The sequence below is a fragment of the Schistocerca cancellata genome, chromosome 4 (assembly GCF_023864275.1).
Source record: "Schistocerca cancellata isolate TAMUIC-IGC-003103 chromosome 4, iqSchCanc2.1, whole genome shotgun sequence".
Taxonomy (NCBI): Eukaryota; Metazoa; Arthropoda; class Insecta; order Orthoptera; family Acrididae; genus Schistocerca; species Schistocerca cancellata.
The window spans coordinates 239601339-239624105 of NC_064629.1; the positions used below are offsets into that span (position 1 = coordinate 239601339).

The 22767-nt window shown below is 45.0% G+C and overlaps 1 protein-coding gene and 1 non-coding gene across 2 annotated transcripts in view; one reads left to right on the plus strand and one right to left on the minus strand.

The window, feature by feature from the left end:
- Window positions 1–22767, plus strand: part of LOC126184040 (diacylglycerol kinase 1-like) — a 462137-nt gene that overhangs the window by 213529 nt on the left and 225841 nt on the right. The window contains exon 3 of the mRNA XM_049926397.1: window positions 163–239. Coding sequence (XP_049782354.1) covers window positions 163–239 — 77 coding nt within the window. The remainder of the gene's footprint in view (window positions 1–162; window positions 240–22767) is intronic.
- Window positions 16209–16292, minus strand: Trnap-ugg (transfer RNA proline (anticodon UGG)). Its single transcript has one exon. It is a non-coding gene; the product is annotated as a tRNA-Pro (tRNA).

Sequence of the window (22767 nt, forward strand, 5' to 3'; positions counted from 1 at the left end):
CAGGATTTGGAACAGTCAAATTTCTTAAACAAGTTAATTTGCTACGACAACTATTTTTTAAATAAACTATGATTGTGTCACTGAATACATTAAATTTTTCTTAGACAGTTTATACTCGATTAATATTACAAATATGCTTGAACTGAAACTGTTCTGTTACAGATTCATCAAAGAAACTACAAGATGTGCTGGACGAGTGTAGCGGCACTGGACCCCTGTCGCGCTACTGCCTCGAAGATGTAAGTACCTTTTCGCACAATTTTTATTTTCTTTCATCTAGTTTATTTATTTGTTTACTTTCTGTGTCCGTTCAAACACGTTTCACGTTCAACCACGGCCGAAATGACCTTGTTGTCCTTTTCGTCGTCTTCGTCATTGTTATCTTGTCCGAAGTCTGATCTGATGCAGCTCTCCACAGTAGTCTATCTTGTATAAGCTTCTTCATCTCTGCATAACTACTGAAACCTACATCCGTTTGAACCTGGATATAGTATTCAAGCCTTGGACTCCCTTTAAAATTTTACCCTCCACATCACCTTTGGTTACCAAATTATTCCTCGATGTCCCTCGATGTTCTACTAGCTGATATCTGCTGGAAGTCCTCTGCCACAAATTTCTATTTTCCCATTTCGATTTAGTACCTCTTCATTATTTCAGCATTATTCTCTACCGCAACCTTTCAAAAGCTTCTGTTCTCTTCTTCTTCTTCAATCTGTTTATCGAACACGTTTCAGTTCCGTATAAGGCTACACTCTGTAAAAATACCTTCAGAAAATATTCCTAACCATTAATTTCATATTCGACGTTAATAAATTTCTCTTTCCCGAAACCCTTTTCTTGTTATTGATGTTTTGCATTTTTTACCTTCTCTACTTTGGCCGTCGTCAGTCATACAGCTGCCCAAATAGCAAAAGTCATCGACTGCTTTTAGTGTCTACTTTCCTAATCTAATTCTGTTAGCACAACCTGATTTAATTCGACTGCATTCCATTATCCTTGTTTTACTTTTGCTGGTTTCTATCTTATATAATACCTTTTCAAGACGGTATTGACTTCACTCATCTTCCAAGCCCCTTTCCATTCCAGAGAGAATCAGATCATCGGCAAACCCCAAAGGTAGTCTGATATTTTTATTGCAGTCTGTTATTGCACTGACACAATAACGATTGCCGGTTCCGTTCAAATATCGAACAACTGCAGATCTGATAAAACAAATAAAATACGTGTTAAATCTTACATAACTGATATGAAACGAACGTATAATACTTTTTTAAATTTCTTCTCCCTGATTTTTAATTCACGTAACAAAATTTTTCTTGGTTTCGCTTACTGTTTCGTTAATATACAGGTTTAATTAAATCGGGGAGAGGCTGCAGACCTACCCTACTCAACGACTGCTTCCCTTTCATATCCTTCGACGCTTGTAAGTGGAGTCCGGCTACTTTACACGTTGTAGATAATTTTGCGCTCCCCGTTTTTTATCACTACTCCCTTCAGAATTTCTATGAATGTATTCCTGTCAACATGGTCAAAAACGTTTTCTAAATCTTCAAATGCTATAAATGTACATTAGCCTTTCCTCGGTCTATCCTCAGAGATTAGCTGTTGGGCCAATATTGCCTCTCGTGTTTCTACATTTCTCCGGAACCGAAACCAGTATTCCCCGAGGTATGTTTCTACCAGCTTTTCCTTTCTTAAGTAAATGACTCGTCTCAATATTTTGCAGCTATGTACCGTTAAACTGATGGTTCCACAATATTCAGACCAATCAGTACCTACCGGCATTGTGATAGGAATTATTACATTCTTCTAGAAGTCTGAGATTGTTTCCACTGTTTCATGTACACTCCTGGAAATTGAAATAAGAACACCGTGAATTCATTGTCCCAGGAAGGGGAAACTTTATTGACACATTCCTGGGGTCAGATACATCACATGATCACACTGACAGAACCACAGGCACATAGACACAGGCAACAGAGCATGCACAATGTCGGCACTAGTACAGTGTATATCCACCTTTCGCAGCAATGCAGGCTGCTATTCTCCCATGGAGACGATCGTAGAGATGCTGGATGTAGTCCTGTGGAATGGCTTGCCATGCCATTTCCACCTGGCGCCTCAGTTGGACCAGCGTTCGTGCTGGACGTGCAGACCGCGTGAGACGACGCTTCATCCAGTCCCAAACATGCTCAATGGGGGACAGATCCGGAGATCTTGCTGGCCAGGGTAGTTGACTTACACCTTCTAGAGCACGTTGGGTGGCACGGGATACATGCGGACGTGCATTGTCCTGTTGGAACAGCAAGTTCCCTTGCCGATCTAGGAATAGTAGAACGATAGGTTCGATGACGGTTTGGATGTACCGTGCACTATTCAGTGTCCCCTCGACGATCACCAGTGGTGTACGGCCAGTGTAGGAGATCGCTCCCCACACCATGATGCCGGGTGTTGGCCCTGTGTGCCTCGGTCGTATGCAGTCCTGATTGTGGCGCTCACCTGCACGGCGCCAAACACGCATACGACCATCATTGGCACCAAGGCAGAAGCGACTCTCATCGCTGAAGACGACACGTCTCCATTCGTCCCTCCATTCACGCCAGTCGCGACACCACTGGAGGCGGGCTGCACGATGTTGGGGCGTGAGCGGAAGACGGCCTAACGGTGTGCGGGACCGTAGCCCAGCTTCATGGAGACGGTTGCGAATGGTCCTCGCCGATACCCCAGGAGCAACAGTGTCCCTAATTTGCTGGGAAGTGGCGGTGCGGTCCCCTACGGCACTGCGTAGGATCCTACGGTCTTGGCGTGCATCCGTGCGTCGCTGCGGTCCGGTCCCAGGTCGACGGGCACGTGCACCTTCCGCCGACCACTGGCGACAACATCGATGTACTGTGGAGACCTCACGCCCCACGTGTTGAGCAATTCGGCGGTACGTCCACCCGGCCTCCCGCATGCCCACTATACGCCCTCGCTCAAAGTCCGTCAACTGCACATACGGTTCACGTCCACGCTGTCGCGGCATGCTACCAGTGTTAAAGACTGCGATGGAGCTCCGTATGCCACGGCAAACTGGCTGACACTGACGGCGGCGGTGCACAAATGCTGCGCAGCTAGCGCCATTCGACGGCCAACACCGCGGTTCCTGGTGTGTCCGCTGTGCCGTGCGTGTGATCATTGCTTGTACAGCCCTCTCGCAGTGTCCGGAGCAAGTATGGTGGGTCTGACACACCGGTGTCAATGTGTTCTTTTTTCGATTTCCAGGAGTGTATCTTGCACACATGGTGTAGTAGTTTTTTCATGAATGGCTCTCCCAAGTATTTCAATAATTCTAAGGGAATGTCGTCTATTCCAGGGGACTTGGCTTGGCTTAGGTCTTCCAGAATTGTTAAATTATTCTCCCATATCTCCCAGCTCATCATCTACTTAATCTATCCATTCTATAATATTGTGATCAATTATTTCTCCTACTATATTCCTTCTGTATATTCCTTCCATATTTCAGCCTACACTTCATTGTTCAGTACGGACTTGCCGTTTGAGCTCTTGCTGTGGATCAGCTGCATGTTATTAGCATCGTAATACAGGTAGAGCGCGTTCTAAGTTTATACTGTATCCGCGGGTAGCCAGATATCGGTGTCCATTTCGAAGCTCCTGAAGAATTGGAGTCATGGAGGAACCCGCCAGGTGTGAGAGTCGCTGGCGGAGGGTTAACCCAAACTAACGGCAGGCGAGAGAAACGTGACAGACAGGATCTGAAATAGATAACGGGCCATGACAAGAACAAACAATCTGGACGCTAAGGAGGCGGTAAGTGTAGGCTTTACCACAATAACAACCAGACCAAGAACAGTGGAAAGTTAAATCCAAGACGTGACCAAAGAGAGTAACCGGCCACGCAAGGCAATTATCAAGAAGTCCTAGAACAGTGAAGATAGTTTTGACCATATCAAGCACGAGCACCGAACTGACCAGCTGTGAACGAACGTGGAATTGATTGGGTTCAACCCTTAGCGCTGTTATAAGAACAAGGGTCTAGTGACGCTCTGCCTTCTGCTCAGTTACTTCGGTTTATGGATTGGCTGCTTCTGCTTGTATGTGGCCTGAGGGTCTTCCTCAGTGTACGACGTTTTTGTGACTTCTGTAAGAAGATTATTTCAACAGTTTTGGAGCTATAAAGAAAATAAATAATGTCGGTTTGGAACAATGGTCTAGAGAACTGATGAGATGGAATGATAAGTTGGATGCTGTTTAATAAGCTGATATGCGGTTTGATGCCCTAACTGTGTTCTTATATCTTCACTGTTTATGTATCTTGATGCATCCGTCATGAGGCGAAGAGTTTTGTTATGCAGAGTTTCACCTTTTGTTACATTACTATCTGCTGTCATGCTCCAGACTTCCGAGCCGGAGAGGACAACAGACAGAATAATGGTTCTCCAGAGTTTGATTCTGGCTACAGTTGTGAGACCCTTTCCCTTCAGTAGGGGCTAAAGTTGGAAAAGACGTGCCGAAGGTTTGTGGTATGTCACAATTAAATGTTGTTTGAATGTTAACTTTTTGTTAATTTTAAGTCCTAGGTATAAAACGGAGTTTTCCCGGGAGGGTCTCTCTCATTAACCTTGATTTTGATGACTGGTTGTTTCCTCTTTGTAGTAAACAGAACTGCTTGGTACTTGAAAGCGTTAACTTCTGTCTTCCAAATGTTACACCACATAATAATTTTATCTAAATGGCGTATCAACCTAATTGTCACGATTATATAGTTGATGTTACTGCCGCTGTGATACTGCGCAATACCATCAGTACATAGGGCTATTTGTCCCCTGGGCTCATTTTGCAAGTCATTTGTGTAATAAATTATAGGAGAGGGCCAAGCACAGGCCCTTGTGGCACTAATGCTTCTGTTCTTTTTGTTGTGCTGTCTGCTCCATCTATTGAGGAGCAGAATTTTCTATTTGTCAGAAGGGATCTGACAATCTTCAGCATGTGGAGTGGGCAGTTGTACTGCGGCAGCTTGTAAATCAGGTCGCCTTGCAAAACACAGTCGAGTGCTTTCTTAATGACTATAGAGATTGTTGCAGTGCTGTTTCCTTAGCGCTTTTCTTGGCAAATATGCTATACCAGACAACGGATTGCTGTGTGGTGCTATGTCCAGCATGAAATCCAAATTGTTCTGGGGAGAGGATATTGTATGTCATTAGGGACTGTTGCAGGGGTTAGCTATTCTAGGAATTTGGACACGTGATTTAACAGGGAGATGGGCGTTTAACTTTATGGATATATATGGTTACGTTTGGGAAATTATATGACTTTTGGAATCTTCTAGGCTGAAGGGAAATTGTTTAACTTTAGGAAGTCGTTGAGGATGGCCGTGAGGTGTGATATGGGAAGGTTCTTTAGAAAGAGTGCCTTGATATGGTCGGGACCAGGGTATTTTTTCCAGCTGATTCGCCTGATGAGAGTACCAACAAGTCTTTCGCTTACCACCTTGAAGGAGATTTCAGGTCTGATTTGTAGTTTCCGTGCTAGATGTTGCCGTACTCTTCGCTCATTTCGTTCTACCTCCACCTCGTCGGCTTCAACGATAGTTTCTTAAAATTGCAGTTCTAGTGTGTTTGATATGGCGTCTGCCTTTTTCTCTATGCCATGCTCACCGACGGCTTTCTGGAGTTGCTGACGGGGTTTGGCTATTCTCCAGAAATGGTCAGGTTTGTTTTATGCCTCTTCTAGTCTCCACTGTCACCTGACATTTCTTAGGATCTATAGCCATTCGCGTATCTCTCTGGCAGTCCTGAAAATATTGCTTCTGTTTTGTGGGTTGCGGTATCGCTGCCACAATTTTAACGTCCTTTTCTTGCCAGCAAGCAACAGTGTACGGTCAGGAAGTTAATCGTGGCGCCCTGCCTCATGAGTGATTTTTATGGTAGCTGTCTCACTAAAGGTGGTCACTATTTTCGTGAAGTCTTCATGGCCTGGTCGATGTCTCGCTTATTTGGCAATTCCGATGCGAATCAGATATATGCTTGGCTGTTATCTGAATGTAGCGGCCCTAGGTAGAGTGGAACTTAACCACCGTCCTTCTGGTAAGGGCACCCTGATCGTCCACAAAACTCAGTACGACTAGGTTGTGGTCCCTCTTTCATATTTTATCTTTACGTTGCAGTGTAGTACATGTATATCTGCAACATGTTTCAGAGATTGTCAACTTTAATTAGATTTCTGGATTGATTTTATGCTGTAAATGGTCGGAAAATTGAATGAAAATCGTTGTATCCTCATCTTTCAAGAAGTTATCATCTTCGGCTCACAGTATGTGGCAGAATGACCGCTACAAACGACGCTGTGTTTGGGTAATATCTGTTATTCCCTGCACGCAGTCTACAGTCTTATGTTTAGATATTATGGACGCGAGTGAAGATATGTTAAAGGAGTTTACATTTCTTAGTTGGTTGGGTTGGTTTTGGGGAAGGAGACCAGACAGCGAGGTCATCGGTCTCATCGGATTAGGGAAGGACGGGGAAGGAAGTCGGCCGTGCCCTTTGAAAGGAACCATCCCGGCATTTGCCTGGAGCGATTTAGGGAAATCACGGAAAACCTGCCGGCCAGAGTGGCCGAGCGGTTCTAGGCGCTACAGTCAGGAACCGCGCTACCGCTACGGTCGCAGGTTCGAATCCTGCCTCGGGCATGGATGTGTGTGATGTCCTTAGGTTAGTTAGGTTTAAAGTAGTTCTAAATTCTAGGGGACTGATGACCTAAGAAGTTAAGTCCCATAGTGCTCAGAGCCATTTGAACCATTTGAACGGAAAACTTAAATCAGGGTGGCCGGACGCGGGATTGAACCGTCGTCCTCCCGAGTGCGAGTCCAGTGTCTAACCACTGCGCTACCTCGCTCGGCCATTTCTTAGTAGCATTATTCGCGATTCTCTCATTTAAATAGCTAAAGCACACCGGACAAAAGATTAGTCACCTCCGCGAGACATAAAGCTAATATCGCATAACATAGTCTCTAGACTCGATAACGGCCATAGTTCGGCGACGAAGATAATCCAAACGTTTTTTGGGTATTCCACAACCACTTGGAGTCACTCATTGATAATAAAATCTCCTGGAGCTAGCAAATTGTATGGATGTTGAGTAGTACGTTTCAGTCGTTATTCCAACTAGTTCCAGTCATTTCCTACGGGATTAAGATCGGCGATTTGCAGGGCCGGTCGAGGTAAGATAATGTGGCAGAGTGTACGTCAAACCAGAGACCCGCCAGGATAGCCGGGAGCGCATCTGACAAAAATTTTAAGTTTGCCGGCACGGTAGCTCAGCGTGTTCGGTCAGAGAAATGGTTGGCCTCCGTAATAAAAAAAACTGAGTGGAAGGATCAACAAACGAACTTGAACGGATGTCATGTGACGTCCGGAACGACCAAACACAACGATAAAAAAAAAGCGAAAACGCGCTGCTTCCTGGACTCGGGTAGGCGCGCTGGTCCCGGATCGAATCCGCCCGGCGGATTAACGACGACGGCCGGTGTGCCGGCCAGCCTGGATGTCGTTTTTAGGCGGTTTCCCACATCCTACTAGGTGAATGCCGGGCTGGTCCCCAAGTCCCGCCTCAGTTCCACGACTCGCAGACATTTGGAACACATTCACACAATTTCAAGATTTACACTAGACGCAGACAGCTGGGGTCCATTACTCCGTCCCGGGGGGGTATGGGGTTGCGGCAGGAAGGGCATCCGGCCACCCCTTAACTTAACCGTGCCATATCCGTACTTAACCCTGCCGACCCTGCGCACAATGCGGGATAAAGGCAGTAGCAAAAGAAAGAAAAGAAAGAGTTCGTCAAACCGGGAATGTAAGCATGAAACTCTATGAACACATCTGTCTTTATTCTGGAACATGGAGACGTCCATAGCATACTCATCATGAGATCGCAGAAGAAAGAGCAACGCTTGATCACCGATAAAAATGGGAATGAATATCCTTGTTAACCTTAACAGTAACTCAGGCATACCGGCCCGACGATTCTGAAAGCCCACCAAAATGCTTGGACGTAGACGACAACCGCTAGGCGGTAATCCTACAATTTGCGAGCGTGCTGGACGCCACGTCAGCGCTATGTGCGCGCCGCGTCCTCTGCGCCAGCCTATCGGGCCTGACGGCAGCGCAGGGGCCGCACGTCGATGCCACCTGCCGCAATAAGCCGACGATATGGCGCTCTATACGACACCAACCAGCTGATTCCTCGTCTCCAGAGGCGGCTGTCGTTCAAACAAGATTGCCCTCAATGCCGCCAAGTCTACTGCACCAGACGGCGCGCTGTCCTCCACCACAACATCAGTATTGCAACCGTCCAGGTGTCGTGGTCCCCGGATAACAAATATCTTGGAGTTTGGAAAGATAAAAAACTGCTTTTCCACCAACGTGCGTAGTTCGTCACCCAGAATGGGCTGAAGCTAATAAAAGCATTGCACCTGCTCTCCACCAGCAGGGACCTGATCTTAGGCAACAAGCTCCAACTGGACCGAACGGTTTTCCACCCTTCCCTCACCTATGGTTCCAGCGTGTGGACCATGATTAGTGCCTCCAGGATGCAGACCCTAACGCGCCTGCAGAATAAAGTGATTTGGTGGAACCTGCATGCCCTTCAAATCATAAGGTCTGCGACAAAGTGAACACCCTGCACGACATTGTCAATGGCTTGCAACACATTGGAACTATGACTCCCAAGCACTGGCACCGTCACCTTGTTCCTCTTACCACCGTCGAGGACTCAGATTGGCACACAGGCTGAGAATAGCCCTGGTATGGCCACCAATAATGTGTCACTTTCGATATGGCCACTCATTATGTGAAATCCATGGTACGGCCACCACCGTAACTACCGACGTAGTTGTCTCACTTCTTATCGACTACCTTGAACCCATCATTGGAGGGTGGTATGGGACTTCAGGTCCCACTGACACACCTTCAACGTGCAATACAATGATGTCATTGTAAGATAGGAAGATTTTACTCCTACACCAAGACTATTAGACCTCTGTATACCAGCGACGTGGCATACGCGGATGATATAATCCTAATCAGCCGCAGTAGAGAAGAAATGTTCAAATGTGTGTGGAATCTTATGGAACTTAACTGCTAGGGTCATATGTCCGCCCCCGGTAGCTGAGTGGTCAGCGCGACAGACTGTCAATCCTAAGGGCCCGGGTTCGATTCCCGGCTGGGTCGGAGATTTTCTCCGCTCAGGGACTGGGTGTTGTGCTGTCCTAATCATCATCATTTCATCCCGATCGACGCGCAAGTCGCCGAAGTGGCGTCAAATCGAAACACTTGCACCAGGCGAGCGATCTACCCGACGGGAGGCCCTCGTCACACGACATCATCTTCATCATCAGTCCCTTACAAACTACTTAACCTAAATTATCCAAAGGACAAACACACACACACACACACACACACACACACACACAAACACACACACACACACATGCCCGAGGGAGGACTCGAACTTCCGCCGGGACCAGCCACACAGTCCATGACTGAAGCGCCCCAGACCGCTCGGCTAATCCCGCGCGGCCGTAGTAGAGAAGAGCTGAGAAGAATGGCAGGCTCGTAGTGAAAGATTGCCAGTAGCGCAGTCAGTGAAGATAAGAAAAATACACGATTCTGAGCAAGTCAGTGAGAGATGGGGACCCGCTCACGGTGGACAGACTCCGATTCAAAAAGTCAAATACGTTCGAATACCTTGGTAGTCTCTGCAATGATCAGAACCACTGTGAAATTGAAATAAATGCGAGAATTGTCGAAGGCAACAGAACATACTTTAGCCTTCAGGATGTGCTGAAGAAAAGATCCCTATCAAGAAGTTTTGAGATCAGGCTGTACCAAAGTATGATTGTGCCAGTGGTTATGTACGGCTGTGAAAGCCTCACCTTCAGGAGAACAGATGAAGAGAAACTACTTGTTTTCGAACGAAAAATCCTCCGGAAAATATATGGTCCTGTGATAGATTCACAAACAGGGGAATGGAGAATTCGAAAAAAAACAAGAATTAAGAGCTTTACGCGCAGCCTGACATCATGAAAAGAATAAGAAGAAGAAGGTTGACCTGGGCTGGACATGTAGTAAGAATGAATGAAGGGAGGATACCCCATGGTGTGTTTCTGGGAGCTGTAGTTGGGAGGAGGGGACGTCCGTGAACAAGATGGAAGGACAATATTGACAAGGACACCGAGGACATGGGACTAGGAGCCCGCAGGAGGCTCGCAATCCGGAACGACGGAGGAGGAGTGTGGAGCAAGCATATGGGCACTAAGGCCCAAGCCACGGATAAGTAAAAGTATACCAGAGACGCTTAAAAAGAAAAGGGCCCTCAGTCGTGTTTGGTTCTTGGTACTGCTAAGTCTAGGCTCTCGTATGGTTCATTTACCGCTCCGAACATATTCTGCCATGATGTCTTCGTTATCCGTCCATCGCTGTTGTTGTCTTTCCGTGGTTTTCGGCGACTCGCGCCCTCGGCCGGTCTGCCAGTGTCTTCTGGTCGCGTCCGACCCCGGTTACTATAGTAACCAGATTGAGTGGCCTAGAGACAAAACACGTCCAAAACAACACAAAAGGACACTGGATTAAATGCCTCATTGTGTCACCGTAGCAGTCGACGATTTGCATTATTTAAAACAGAGACTTCCTGCGAGGGCGCCTCTTAGACTGTCTAGTTGCGTATAAACCACACATGCATTCCTCTTCAGAACCATCCATGGTCAGTAGAGTGGGATAATTACTGTCTAAGATATGATCGCCGTTCATTGACAGGCATCAATCACATGAAGGTAAAGAGTGTGCGTTCATTTTGTACGTGCGAAGCTGAAGATGCGTGGCTGGCATAATAATCCCACCATGCTGTGTGTAGAAGAAATGTCCATTGAGTGAGCATTAAGATGCGCAGAACGGAAGTTTGGCGCCAACATAAATCGTTTGCAAAATTCATGAGAATACGGTGTGGCTTAAGGCTTGTCTCGAAACGATATTCAGATTTTGAATGTTGTTAGTTAATCAGTACACACACATCTCTTTCAAAAATACCGTGGATTCTGTAAATATGTTTCGTAAGCGTATTAATAATTTATATTTGAAACTTGGAATGAACTTAGCTTAACACTTTGATGAGAAAACTTAAACGGCGCTTCAATTGTTTGTCACAACTTCTTTTTAAAAGAACATAAGGGATAGTTGCCACATTGCTTTTAGATTTTACACCACATTTTATAATATTGCTTAGACTTTTTTTCGACAAATTAATTTTCGGCGGCATTGTAGAAGGGCTCTCCAGTATGGCAAAGTGGAAGTATTCCAAGAAACATCGAATTTGGAACCATGTTATGCAAAAAAAAAAAAAAAAAAAAAAAAAAAAACAGGCGATTTATTGGGCTCTGAAATATTTCAGAGAGGAAAATTTTCGGTTTTTGATTTCAAGTACCATATATTTAATCTCCCTTCATCTTTAAATGAAACTGAAGTATTGATCACACGCACTGAATCTCCACGTGACTACTTTTAAAAAAGCATAAATATTTGAGGATCTACAGGTATAGAAGTTGTAAGTAATGACTCCGACAGTCATTTACAAATCTTACTTGCAGGAGAAAATGACTCTAAATCTGTATTAATTCAAAGGATTCATCCAAAGCACACTCCCACACTACTGAATTTATGTAGCATTTGCTTCGTAAACACATATCCAAGCCATCACATGAATTAGTCCTTTGGTATTCGTTACACTATGTTTCGATATTAACCAACAAATTAAGGACCTCTTACCAGTATAATAACCGCAATTAGACGTATGTGGTACCTTCTTATGAAAGGCAACTTTTCCTGCTTTGCATCACCATTTCAGCATCATCACTGTTGTTGTTGTGGCCATGGTCATCGTCAGACCGAGGACTGGTTTGATACAGCTCTCCGCACTACTCTAACTTGGGCAAGCGTCTTCATGTCTCAATAACTACTGCAGTCTACATCCATCTGAACCTTCTTATTATATTAACACATTACTCTCCCTCTACAACTATTAAAGCCCAGACGTCCTTCCGTTATCAAGCAGATGATGCCTGGACGCTTCAAGTTGTGTCTTATCAATCGATCCCTCCTTTTAGTCAAGTTGTGCCATAAATTTCTTTCATTTCTAGTTCGAATCAGCATTAGTCACCCGATCTACTGATATAATCTGTGGCATTCCTCTATTGCAGGAGCGTCTATTCTCTCCTTGTCTGTACCGCTTATCGCCCATGTCTCCCGTCCGTACAAGGCTGCACTAAAACATAGTACCTTGTCTTATAAATGTTAACAAATTCCTCTTTTTAAGAAACGCTTTTATTGCTTTACCAATTTTACATATTATATCGTCTGTACTTCGGCCATCAGAAGTTATTTTGTTGCCCGAATAGCAAAACTCGTCTTCTAGGTCTAGTCTCTCGTTCACTACTCTAATTCTGTCAGCATAATCTGATTTAATTCAGTTATCCTTGATTTACTTTTGCTGATGATCATCCTATAAACTCTTTTCAAGGTATTATTCATTCCGTTAAACTTCTGTTCGAAGTCCTTCGCTGTTTCTGACAGAATTACGGTATCACCGGAAAACCTCAAAGTTTATATTTCTTATTCCAGAACTTTAACTCCTTTCAAAATTTCTGATTGGTTTCCCTCACTGCTTGCTCAATGTACAGGCATAACATCTGGGATACACTATAATCCTGTCTCTGTCCCTTCTCATCCTTTGCTTCCCTTTCACGCCTTTTTATCTTGTAACTGAAGTCTGGTTTCTGCCGAAGTTGTAGATAACTTTTCTCTCTCTCTCTGTTTTACCATAGTTATTTTTGCATTCCATCGTCAGCAGTTTGGTACCATCGCTGTTACTAATAAATAAATGTGTAAAAACAGGACAAATTCGTGTAGTGTTAAGGATTCGATTGTTTGATCAGAATGTAAAATACAGTAAATAGCAAATGTCACGTGAAATTTGCTGCTTGATGTTGCGACAGGCGCAGTACGCTATGCCGTCATCATAGGAATTTTTACTTAATGCATATGGTTGAAAATACGTATCTTCCACTTTAAAGTGAGATCAAGGTGGCAACGACATGTCTATTTTTAGTCTAGTTATTAAAATATGAAATTATATCGACAGTGACTGTCACCCGACTGGAAGTGGTTGCCGGCACATAATAAGGGTCTCCTTTAAAGTCGCAGCACCCTCATCCGGTGTTTACGCCACAAAATACAGTAACAACCTGTTTTTCCGAACTTACACTACACTGCATACCGTATCAAGCGTCGTATTACTATATTCACATTTTTGAGGACTCTCACAGGCGATTAGAAAGTACAACGTATATTTAAAGACCGTTATTGCCCCTCTTGATGGTAAAGCTACTGTCATATTCGTGTAAAAAATGGTTCAAATGGCTCTGAGCACTATGGGACTTAACATCTGAGGTCATCAGTCCCCTAGAACTTAGAACTGCTTAAACCTAACTAACCTAAGGACATCACACACATCCATGCCCGAGGAGGATTCGAACCTGTGATCGTAGCGGTCGCGCGGTCCAGACTGAAGCGCTTAGATCCATATAGCGAATGATGAAATGTTAGTGGAAAATTATGTGGAACTCAATGTGTCACTGCTAGTGTTTGAGAGTTCGGCGCATGTCATACAAAAAGTACGTTTTTTCTTGTTACTCAAATATTTTCGCCATTGGGTACACTATTTATTCTGACGTTAACGTTAACACAAGCTCCAAATAATACCACATTCGTCGGTATTTCGTAATTTCCAAATTATTTTTACAAATTGAAACAGTGTATGGTGTCGATGGCACATTACGAGGTTGTAACGTAGTACAATATCATCACAAAAAAATCATCTACAGTAAAATACATGGTTCAAATGGCTCTGAGCACTATGGGACTTAACATCTGAGGTCATCAGTCCCCTAGAACTTAGAACTAATTAAACCTAACTAACCTAAGGACATCACACACATCCATGCAAGAGGCAGGATTCGAACCTGCGACCGTAGCGGTCGCGCAGTTCCAGACTGTAGCGCCTAGAACCGCTCTGCCACCCCGGCCGGCTAGTAAAATATATGAAATATTTTCACACAACCTATGTTCCAAAGCGTAACATTTTTCTGGGTACACTAAACAGCATGACAAAAGAGGAAGCACATAGAACACACGGTCGGATGTTATTCAAAAAATGGCTCTGAGCACTATGGGACTCAACTGCTGTGGTCATAAGTCCCCTAGAACTTAGAACTACTTAAACCTAACTAACCTAAGGACAGCACACAACACCCAGCCATCACGAGGCAGAGAAAATCCCTGACCCCGCCGGGAATCGAACCCGGGAACCCGGGCGTGAGAAGCGAGAACGCTACCGCACGACCACGAGACGCGGGCTCGGATGTTATTGTAGCTTCGTCACGTACACAACATAGGCGTGTATTTAAATGATTAAGATTTGCAATTATCTTTGACATACAGAACGGCCATCAAGTTGCGTTAGCGTTAGCGCTGTTCGTGTTTAGTGTTATTACAAAGCCTGGTAGGGTATATAAGGGTGATTAACAACGTCAGAATTTTAGTCATCAGTGTGCAGTACACGGATATACTGCGTACTTGTACGAGACAATGTTACCTGCACGCAACAGAGCTTGAAAGGAGCCTCATTGTGGCTCTCCATTTAGCGTGCAGTGTCCACATTCGGAGGCACACTCCTCGTCAAATTCCTGTCGATCACATCTGAACACGAAGTGAGAGGTCGCCCTATTGAGCAGCGAGCACATCGTAAACCCAATACACCTGCACGTGCCACGTTATTGAGTCCCTGCAATATTCTGTGTCAGCCCGCACCATTGGTCGGAGGCGAGCAGCCGCAGGGCTAGCTAATTACCGCCCCCATGCATAGGCAGCGGTTTAACACAACACGAGCAGCAGCGTTTGAACTGGTTCCGTGACCGGGAATGGTGGTCTGCTAATGAATGACGTCGCAATGTGTTCAGCCACGAATTGCGGTTCTGCACTATCCCGTATGACAATCGTCGGCGACCTGGGGACAAACTTCCAATATTTTGTAGAGGCTGGTACTCCTCGTGTCATACTGTCGGAGCCATAGGGTACGATTTCACGTCACGGCTGATAGTGACTGAACTCTGATGGGATGGCACAAAGGTATGTCAAGGACACCGTGTGTCCTCATGTGTTACCTATCGTGCGAAAATGCCGTGGCCCCATTTTTCAGGGATTTTCTCTGCCTCGTGATGACTGGGTGTTGTGTGCTGTCCTTAGGTTAGTTAGGTTTAAGTAGTTCTAAGTTCTAGGGGACTGATGACGATGGCTGTTAAGTCCCATAGTGCTCAGAGCCATTTGAACCATCTGAACCCATTTTTCAAATAGGGCACTGATCATCTGCTGGTTAACGTGTGTCTATGAACCGTCTGCGTGATGTGAATGTTCTCCCGTGGCCAGCAAGACCCCTAAACCTGTCCCCAGTACAACATATATGGGACCAGCTCAGCGTCATCTCCTTCCCAGAGCCACTATCCAAAATATCAAGGGCCATTCATAACTGTTGTGCGCCAGCTTGCCTCAGCAGAGGATTCACTGGCCTTATGTATCAAACCATCTCCAATCGAATAATTACATGCATCCATGGCAAACGCGATGCAACGTCATACTGATATGTGGGCTGAAACTGCCAAGTTCTTTGTCAGTTTGAGTCCATTTAGAAATCACTGAAATGACATTAAATACCCTCTCAACTCATGATTTTCATTTTTATTCCTCTTTCCCTTCTGGGTGCTTAATTTCTTTTTGTCAGTATTGGGTATATAGGAACCATAATACTGCTAACCTTTCATATTTTCCTTGGCCGTAAGCTGCATTCAAGTTTGGAGAAAGTTTGTATAGCATCCCTTATTTATCGAAAGTTTAGCTCAAAATCAAAATGAATTCCATTTACATGCCCTGGCAAAACGTATACAATCAGGTGTCTCATATCAGAATGACCTAAAATAGGAGCGGCCTGAGTTGTTAAAAAAATGGTTCAAATGGCTCTGAGCACTATGGGACTTAACATCTGAGGTCATCAGTCCCCTAGAACTTAGAACTACTTAAACCTAACTAACCTAAGGACTTCACACACATCCATGCCGGAGGCAGGATTCGAACCTGCGACCGTAGCGGTCACGCGGTTCCAAACTGAAGCGCCTAGAACCACTCGGCCACACCGGCCGGCTGAGTTGTTCAATTTCCAATTTACTTACCATGTCAGTAATGTTAATAATTTACATTAGTGCCTATTTTCTGACATACAGACAACTGACTTCGGATATATGGCGGTGTTTTATATGTACTCAGTGGGGGACACATCGTACCAATATTATCGATTTCGTCTTTTGCGTGTAGTGCACTACAGCTTGTAGAAATTGTAAATAAGTAAAATTAATCATTAACTGTTTGACATAAGCTGCTTCTTGGTAGTAGTTTCTTTTACTGGACTAGATTCGGACATTGTCCATCATCAGCGGTATATGCTTATCACAAAAGTGAGATATTTCTTATATTACGTTACTTACAGTGTATGTAGTAGTGTTTTATACATATGTGATTTTTCAATTAATTGAAATTTGTCTTGCCCTGTAGTGATGTTCTCTAGCGCATGATAAAGACAGTATATCTTAACATTCATGTAATAGTACAATTATATGTTTTGTATATGCAGTTTCTAAGTACCTGGCGTTGCCTGGGTAGGTATTTATTCCAATCTTCTATTAGTCCACCTCCTCCACTGCCCTCTGTCCGTCCATCTACTCCCTTCTCCTCTCTCTACCCATCTGCTTATCTTCCCTTTCTCTGTCTACCTGTTCCTGCCCCCTCTGCCCATCTGTTTCTTCCCTCCTCTGGACATCTCCTCCTCGTCCTCTAACTCAGTCACCACGTCCCCCTCTATCTCCTCCTTCCCCTCTATTTGTCCATGTCCTCCTCCCCCTCTCTCTGCACATCTCCTGCTGACCTCTCTCTGTCGGTCAATCTCGTCATCCATCCTTCTCTCTCCACGTCATCACCCCTCTCCCAATAGCAGTGGGGAGACAAAAAACCTTTTATAAATGTTCAGCATGCAGTCATATTTACAAATTAATTTGTGGTGTAAATGTAAGAAGACTTGTTCCACATCATTGCCGTGTATATGATCCATGGAACATGAAACTAACTAACTAACTAACTAATTAACTAATGGTTCTTACCCAACCCCACCACCCTGTTTCTTTCCGTATAGTAAGAAGTAAGTAGTATGTGTAGGCACTCGCTTCGGTCGTCTGCTTCTAGACCGCATTAAAACCAAATTTCGCCGCATTGCCCTTACAGATACGTTCGTAATACGTCCCACATTGATTTCTACGGTTATTTCGCGCAGTGTTGCTTGTCTGTTAGCACTGAAGACTCCACGCAAACGTCACTGCGCTCGGTCGTTAAGTGAAGACCATCGGCCACTGCGTTTTCCGACGTAGGAGGTAATGCCTGAAATGTGGTATTCTCGGCACACTTTTGACACTTTGGATTTCAGAATATTGAATTCTCTAACGATTTCCGAAAAGGAGCGTCCCAAGCTTTTAGCTCCACTACCATTCCGCATTCAAAGTCTCTTATTTCCCGTCGTGCGGTCATAATCACGTCGGAAACTTTTTCACATGAATCATCTGAGTACAGACGACATTTCCTCCTCTGCACGGTTCTTTTATACTTGGTGTACGCAATACTGCTGCCATCTGTATATGTGTACATCGCTGTTCCATGATTTACGTCACCTCAGTGTAGAGTTGTTGGTATGAGTGTTTTGTATGCGATTCCCATTACAGATGCACCGGACTTTCCTAGAATGCTTCTGACAAATTTTACTCTTCCAATTTCGCCTTCCGTAATAACGATTTAACGTCAGTTACTTCTTATATATTGTCTTCCCATTTCGCCTTCCGTAATAACGATTTAACGTCAGTTACTTCTTATATATTGTTAGTATTACCCCTAAATACTTACAGTATATGACAACCCAAGAAGTTCGCCACAAATCTTGTAATCGTGCACTTTGTCACAGACGTTACCTTAAATTTATCCACATTTAAAGAGAGCTGCCAGTCATTACACTATTCGTTTCATTACACCGTTTTTGGAGAAAAACTCGTCTTCCCCCAGGAATGTCACAATTTTTTGGGCTAGAATATACTCCAACATCCTGCAAGAGATGTCACGAAATAGCGTGTAAATTTAGATTCTCCCAGAGATGGAAACACAACAGCAGGCACTGTTATCCAGTTTGGTCTAAAGATAAGCGCACGAGATGACACAGTCGGTGTTGTGCGCCGTAGGTGCGCCGTGACTTTGCGGGTTGGCTTGGGCGTCGTTTTAATTCCAGACACGTGCGCTGAGCCTGTTGCAACGCGTCATTTGACGTCTTGTTACGCTTGACGGCAAATCGATGTTCGCCCAGCGCCCATCTCATGCACCACTGCTCCGTCACGCGTCGCCCACTGCAGCATTCTGTTTATTCACCACAGCCTACGCAGGGTACTAAATAATACGCACAGCTTTTGAAGCCCAGCAGTACCGGGGCGTAGTCCGAATTGAGTATTATAAGTAGACATCAAATAATAAATTCGAGTCGCAAAGAGGACGAATTGCGACAGTTGGTGTGGGCTGCTCTTAGACATATAAAGAATGTTATTTTCATCATCACAATCATCAGTCTCATGGGAGAGGCACTTCGGCGAGATTCGATTCAACAATCTACTACGACTGGGTGAGAGCGCGTATGTAAGCTCGCTGGACGAAATATTGCTCTTATAATGAAATGGATATATTAGATAGCGTTCATAATATTTAACCATTAACTTACGAGATGTGTTATCTGAGGCCGCGCGAAAATTTTCTGCCTGGCACTCGAGAGTCAGTTCTGGTGAACTGCCACTATACTCTTTCTACCCTCCTTAAATCTCTAACCCTGCAACGTTTTATTGTCGGTTGCGTTGTTGTTGACATGTGTTACCGAGACATTTAGGGATACCCTAAATCACGCCTCGTGAACTACGAAACAGTTTTCTTCAGTATAGTACAAAATTTGTTCGCAGGAATGTGTCAGTTTTATCGATCCCAAGTTTCCTGAAATTGTTCGTCCGTAGATGGAGGAAGCTGTGAGAGTATAGATCAAGAAACAGAAGAAAATCACCGATTTTGCAATGCCCAGCGATCACACTTCGGCTAGTAGAGGATCATTTAGAGGAAGAACTTCAGCGCAATTGTGATGGAGACCTTTTTGTTTCTCCAATAAAATATTTCAAGCGATAGTTAAAATCAAATGTGTTCTGGATGGTGATAAAGGAAAATGCAGATCCCTGGAATGAATGTCAGTTTTGTGGACTTTCTGTTTGTACCTATCAATGGAAAGTGGAAGTTTAGATCGTAGAATTTAGGCTTGTATGAAGATTTAAATGTTACAAAGTTGCTTTATTTTTTCAGGGCGTGAAATTCAGTTATAACATTTCGTTTATGAGTACTGTTTATAAAATCGCACTAGTGATTTTGTGTGATTAAAAGTAAAATACAGCAGGCTTTATTTAGAGCAATAAAATCAACAACGAATGTTTAAAAACACTTAAATAATAGTAGAAATAAATGTTATATGAGTTAAATAAAACATTTCATATGATTTGCGATTTAAAACTTGGTTTTAAACATGAAGGTCTCAGAGACCCCACCTAGTAGTACACATTGCAGGAACGTTACCTTGTGAGTTAAGGGTTAATCTTGCTTTTGTGTTGTTACTGCCTCTCACTTCTTGTTTGTGATAGTATCTGACCTCGAAAAAAAAAAAAGAATTTTTGTTTCTTTACTTGACCTGTGTCTAAAGAGTAGCAGTATTATTCCTGTCTTTGCGAATCATATCTGTGAATCTGAACGTATGACAGAATGAGTGGAACGCATTTTCTTGTCCGTGATGGAATGCATGTTCTGTTAACTCACTCTTACCATTCTTTGGACACAAGTTCATGGACAGAGATGTAGGCTGTACCGACACAACAGGTATAGCAGTGGTCAAGGATTGTCCCGCTATGTTGGTGAAGGTGCTGCGAGCCTACTTGGAGCAGTCGTTTAACCCTCCACGGCCTTGTGTGGGTAGGTAACGGCAGACACTTTGAACCGATACCCTTCCAGCGGACTCCAGGTAAGACACTAGAAACAGTCGTAGATTGCACAGTGTTTTTTATTAAGTCAAGAACGAACCGCACGGATATTGCATCATCAGGTTATCTGAAAGTATAAGGGAAGGATGACATTTCAATTAATCTGGCGCTGCCCTGTCCAGCACTACTATAAAAACAAAATTAGTTTCCAACACCGGCCGAATAAAATTGCATTACTCTAGTCCAGTGACCTACCTAACACAACCGTCAGTTCACACCTTCATCCCATTTCCCCTTCTTCAAGTTTTTAGTATTGCCGAGGCTCTCCAACATTGGAATAGCACCTCAGCTTTGTAGGTAATGGGGAAATGAAGTTGAGCTTCATATGTCCTCAGGAAAATTTAATTCGATTAGATAAATACACTCCTGGAAATGGAAAAAAGAACACATTGACACCGGTGTGTCAGACCCACCATACTTGCTCCGGACACTGCGAGAGGGCTGTACAAGCAATGATCACACGCACGGCACAGCGGACACACCAGGAACCGCGGTGTTGGCCGTCGAATGCCGCGACAGCGTGGACGTGAACCGTATGTGCAGTTGACGGAGTTTGAGCGAGGGCGTATAGTGGGCATGCGGGAGGCCGGGTGGACGTACCGCCGAATTGCTCAACACGTGGGGCGTGAGGTCTCCACAGTACATCGATGTTGTCGCCAGTGGTCGGCGGAAGGTGCACGTGCCCGTCGACCTGGGACCGGACCGCAGCGACGCACGGATGCACGCCAAGACCGTAGGATCCTACGCAGTGCCGTAGGGGACCGCACCGCCACTTCCCGGCAAATTAGGGACACTGTTGCTCCTGGGGTATCGGCGAGGACCATTCGCAACCGTCTCCATGAAGCTGGGCTACGGTCCCGCTCACCGTTAGGCCGTCTTCCGCTCACGCCCCAACATCGTGCAGCCCGCCTCCAGTGGTGTCGCGACAGGCGTGAATGGAGGGACGAATGGAGACGTGTCGTCTTCAGCGATGAGAGTCGCTTCTGCCTTGGTGCCAATGATGGTCGTATGCGTGTTTGGCGCCGTGCAGGTGAGCGCCACAATCAGGACTGCATACGACCGAGGCACACAGGGCCAACACCCGGCATCATGGTGTGGGGAGCGATCTCCTACACTGGCCGTACACCACTGGTGATCGTCGAGGGGACACTGAATAGTGCACGGTACATCCAAACCGTCATCGAATCCATCGTTCTACCATTCCTAGACCGGCAAGGGAACTTGCTGTTCCAACAGGACAATGCACGTCCGCATGTTTCCCGTGCCACCCAACGTGCTCTAGAAGGTGTAAGTCAACTACCCTGGCCAGCAAGATCTCCGGATCTGTCCCCCATTGAGCATGTTTGGGCCTGGATGAAGCGTCGTCTCACGCGGTCTGCACGTCCAGCACGAACGCTGGTCCAACTGAGGCGCCAGGTGGAAATGGCATGGCAAGCCGTTCCACAGGACTACATCCAGCATCTCTACGATCGTCTCCATGGGAGAATAGCAGCCTGCATTGCTGCGAAAGGTGGATATACACTGTACTAGTGCCGACATTGTGCATGCTCTGTTGCCTGTGTCTATGTGCCTGTGGTTCTGTCAGTGTGATCATGTGATGTATCTGACCCCAGGAATGTGTCAATAAAGTTTCCCCTTCCTGGGACAATGAATTCACGGTGTTCTTATTTCAATTTCCAGGAGTGTATATCACCTACGCCAGAGGTACAGGCTGAATTTCCCCATTATATTCAAAGCTGGGATACTATTCCATTGTCTAACCTTATTGAAGAAAATATAACAGTTACTCCATTAAAAGAAGATACTTACCACTTTAGAGTGCTGTAGATGCTGTGGCAGTGGTAATTGACGGTCAGGTGCCCCTAAGCCCCTGAAGCAAGTCATCTACATCTACATGTCTGCTCTGCAATTCATATTTAGTTGTTTGGCAGTTAAGTGGTACGTACGGGTCAGTTGATTGTGTGGAATTAGCGTAGTGTGATCGGTCGACATAGAGACGTGACAAAATGGCAGGACTGAGCTATCGCGTTGGACGTATACATGACCACATAGGTGAGGAAACTGTCGATTTGTTGGTATACCAGCGCGGACTGTCCAGTGGCGTACCACTCGCAGCTACGTAACGAGGTAATAAAATGATTCTAACCAAAGTGGACCGGAAACAAGAATTACACTTTGTAAATTATGGTCGGTTTCAGACTTAAGAGAAAACGCTTCTGTAAGTCAATGTAGCTCCATCTCAACCACTTATCGAGAGAACACTGAGAAGGGAACTGTGTCCAATGGGCGTCTGAAGTCGGGTACCTTGCCAAAGGCCATTGCTGACAGCGCCATATAAAGCTGCACGTCTTCGGTGCGCCAAACAATACAGACACTGGAGGCGTATTGTGTGGCCCGACGACTCGCGAAGTTGCAGCTTTGCCAGTGATGAAAGGCGTCAAGTGTACCGATGATCTAGTGAAGCGTTTAAA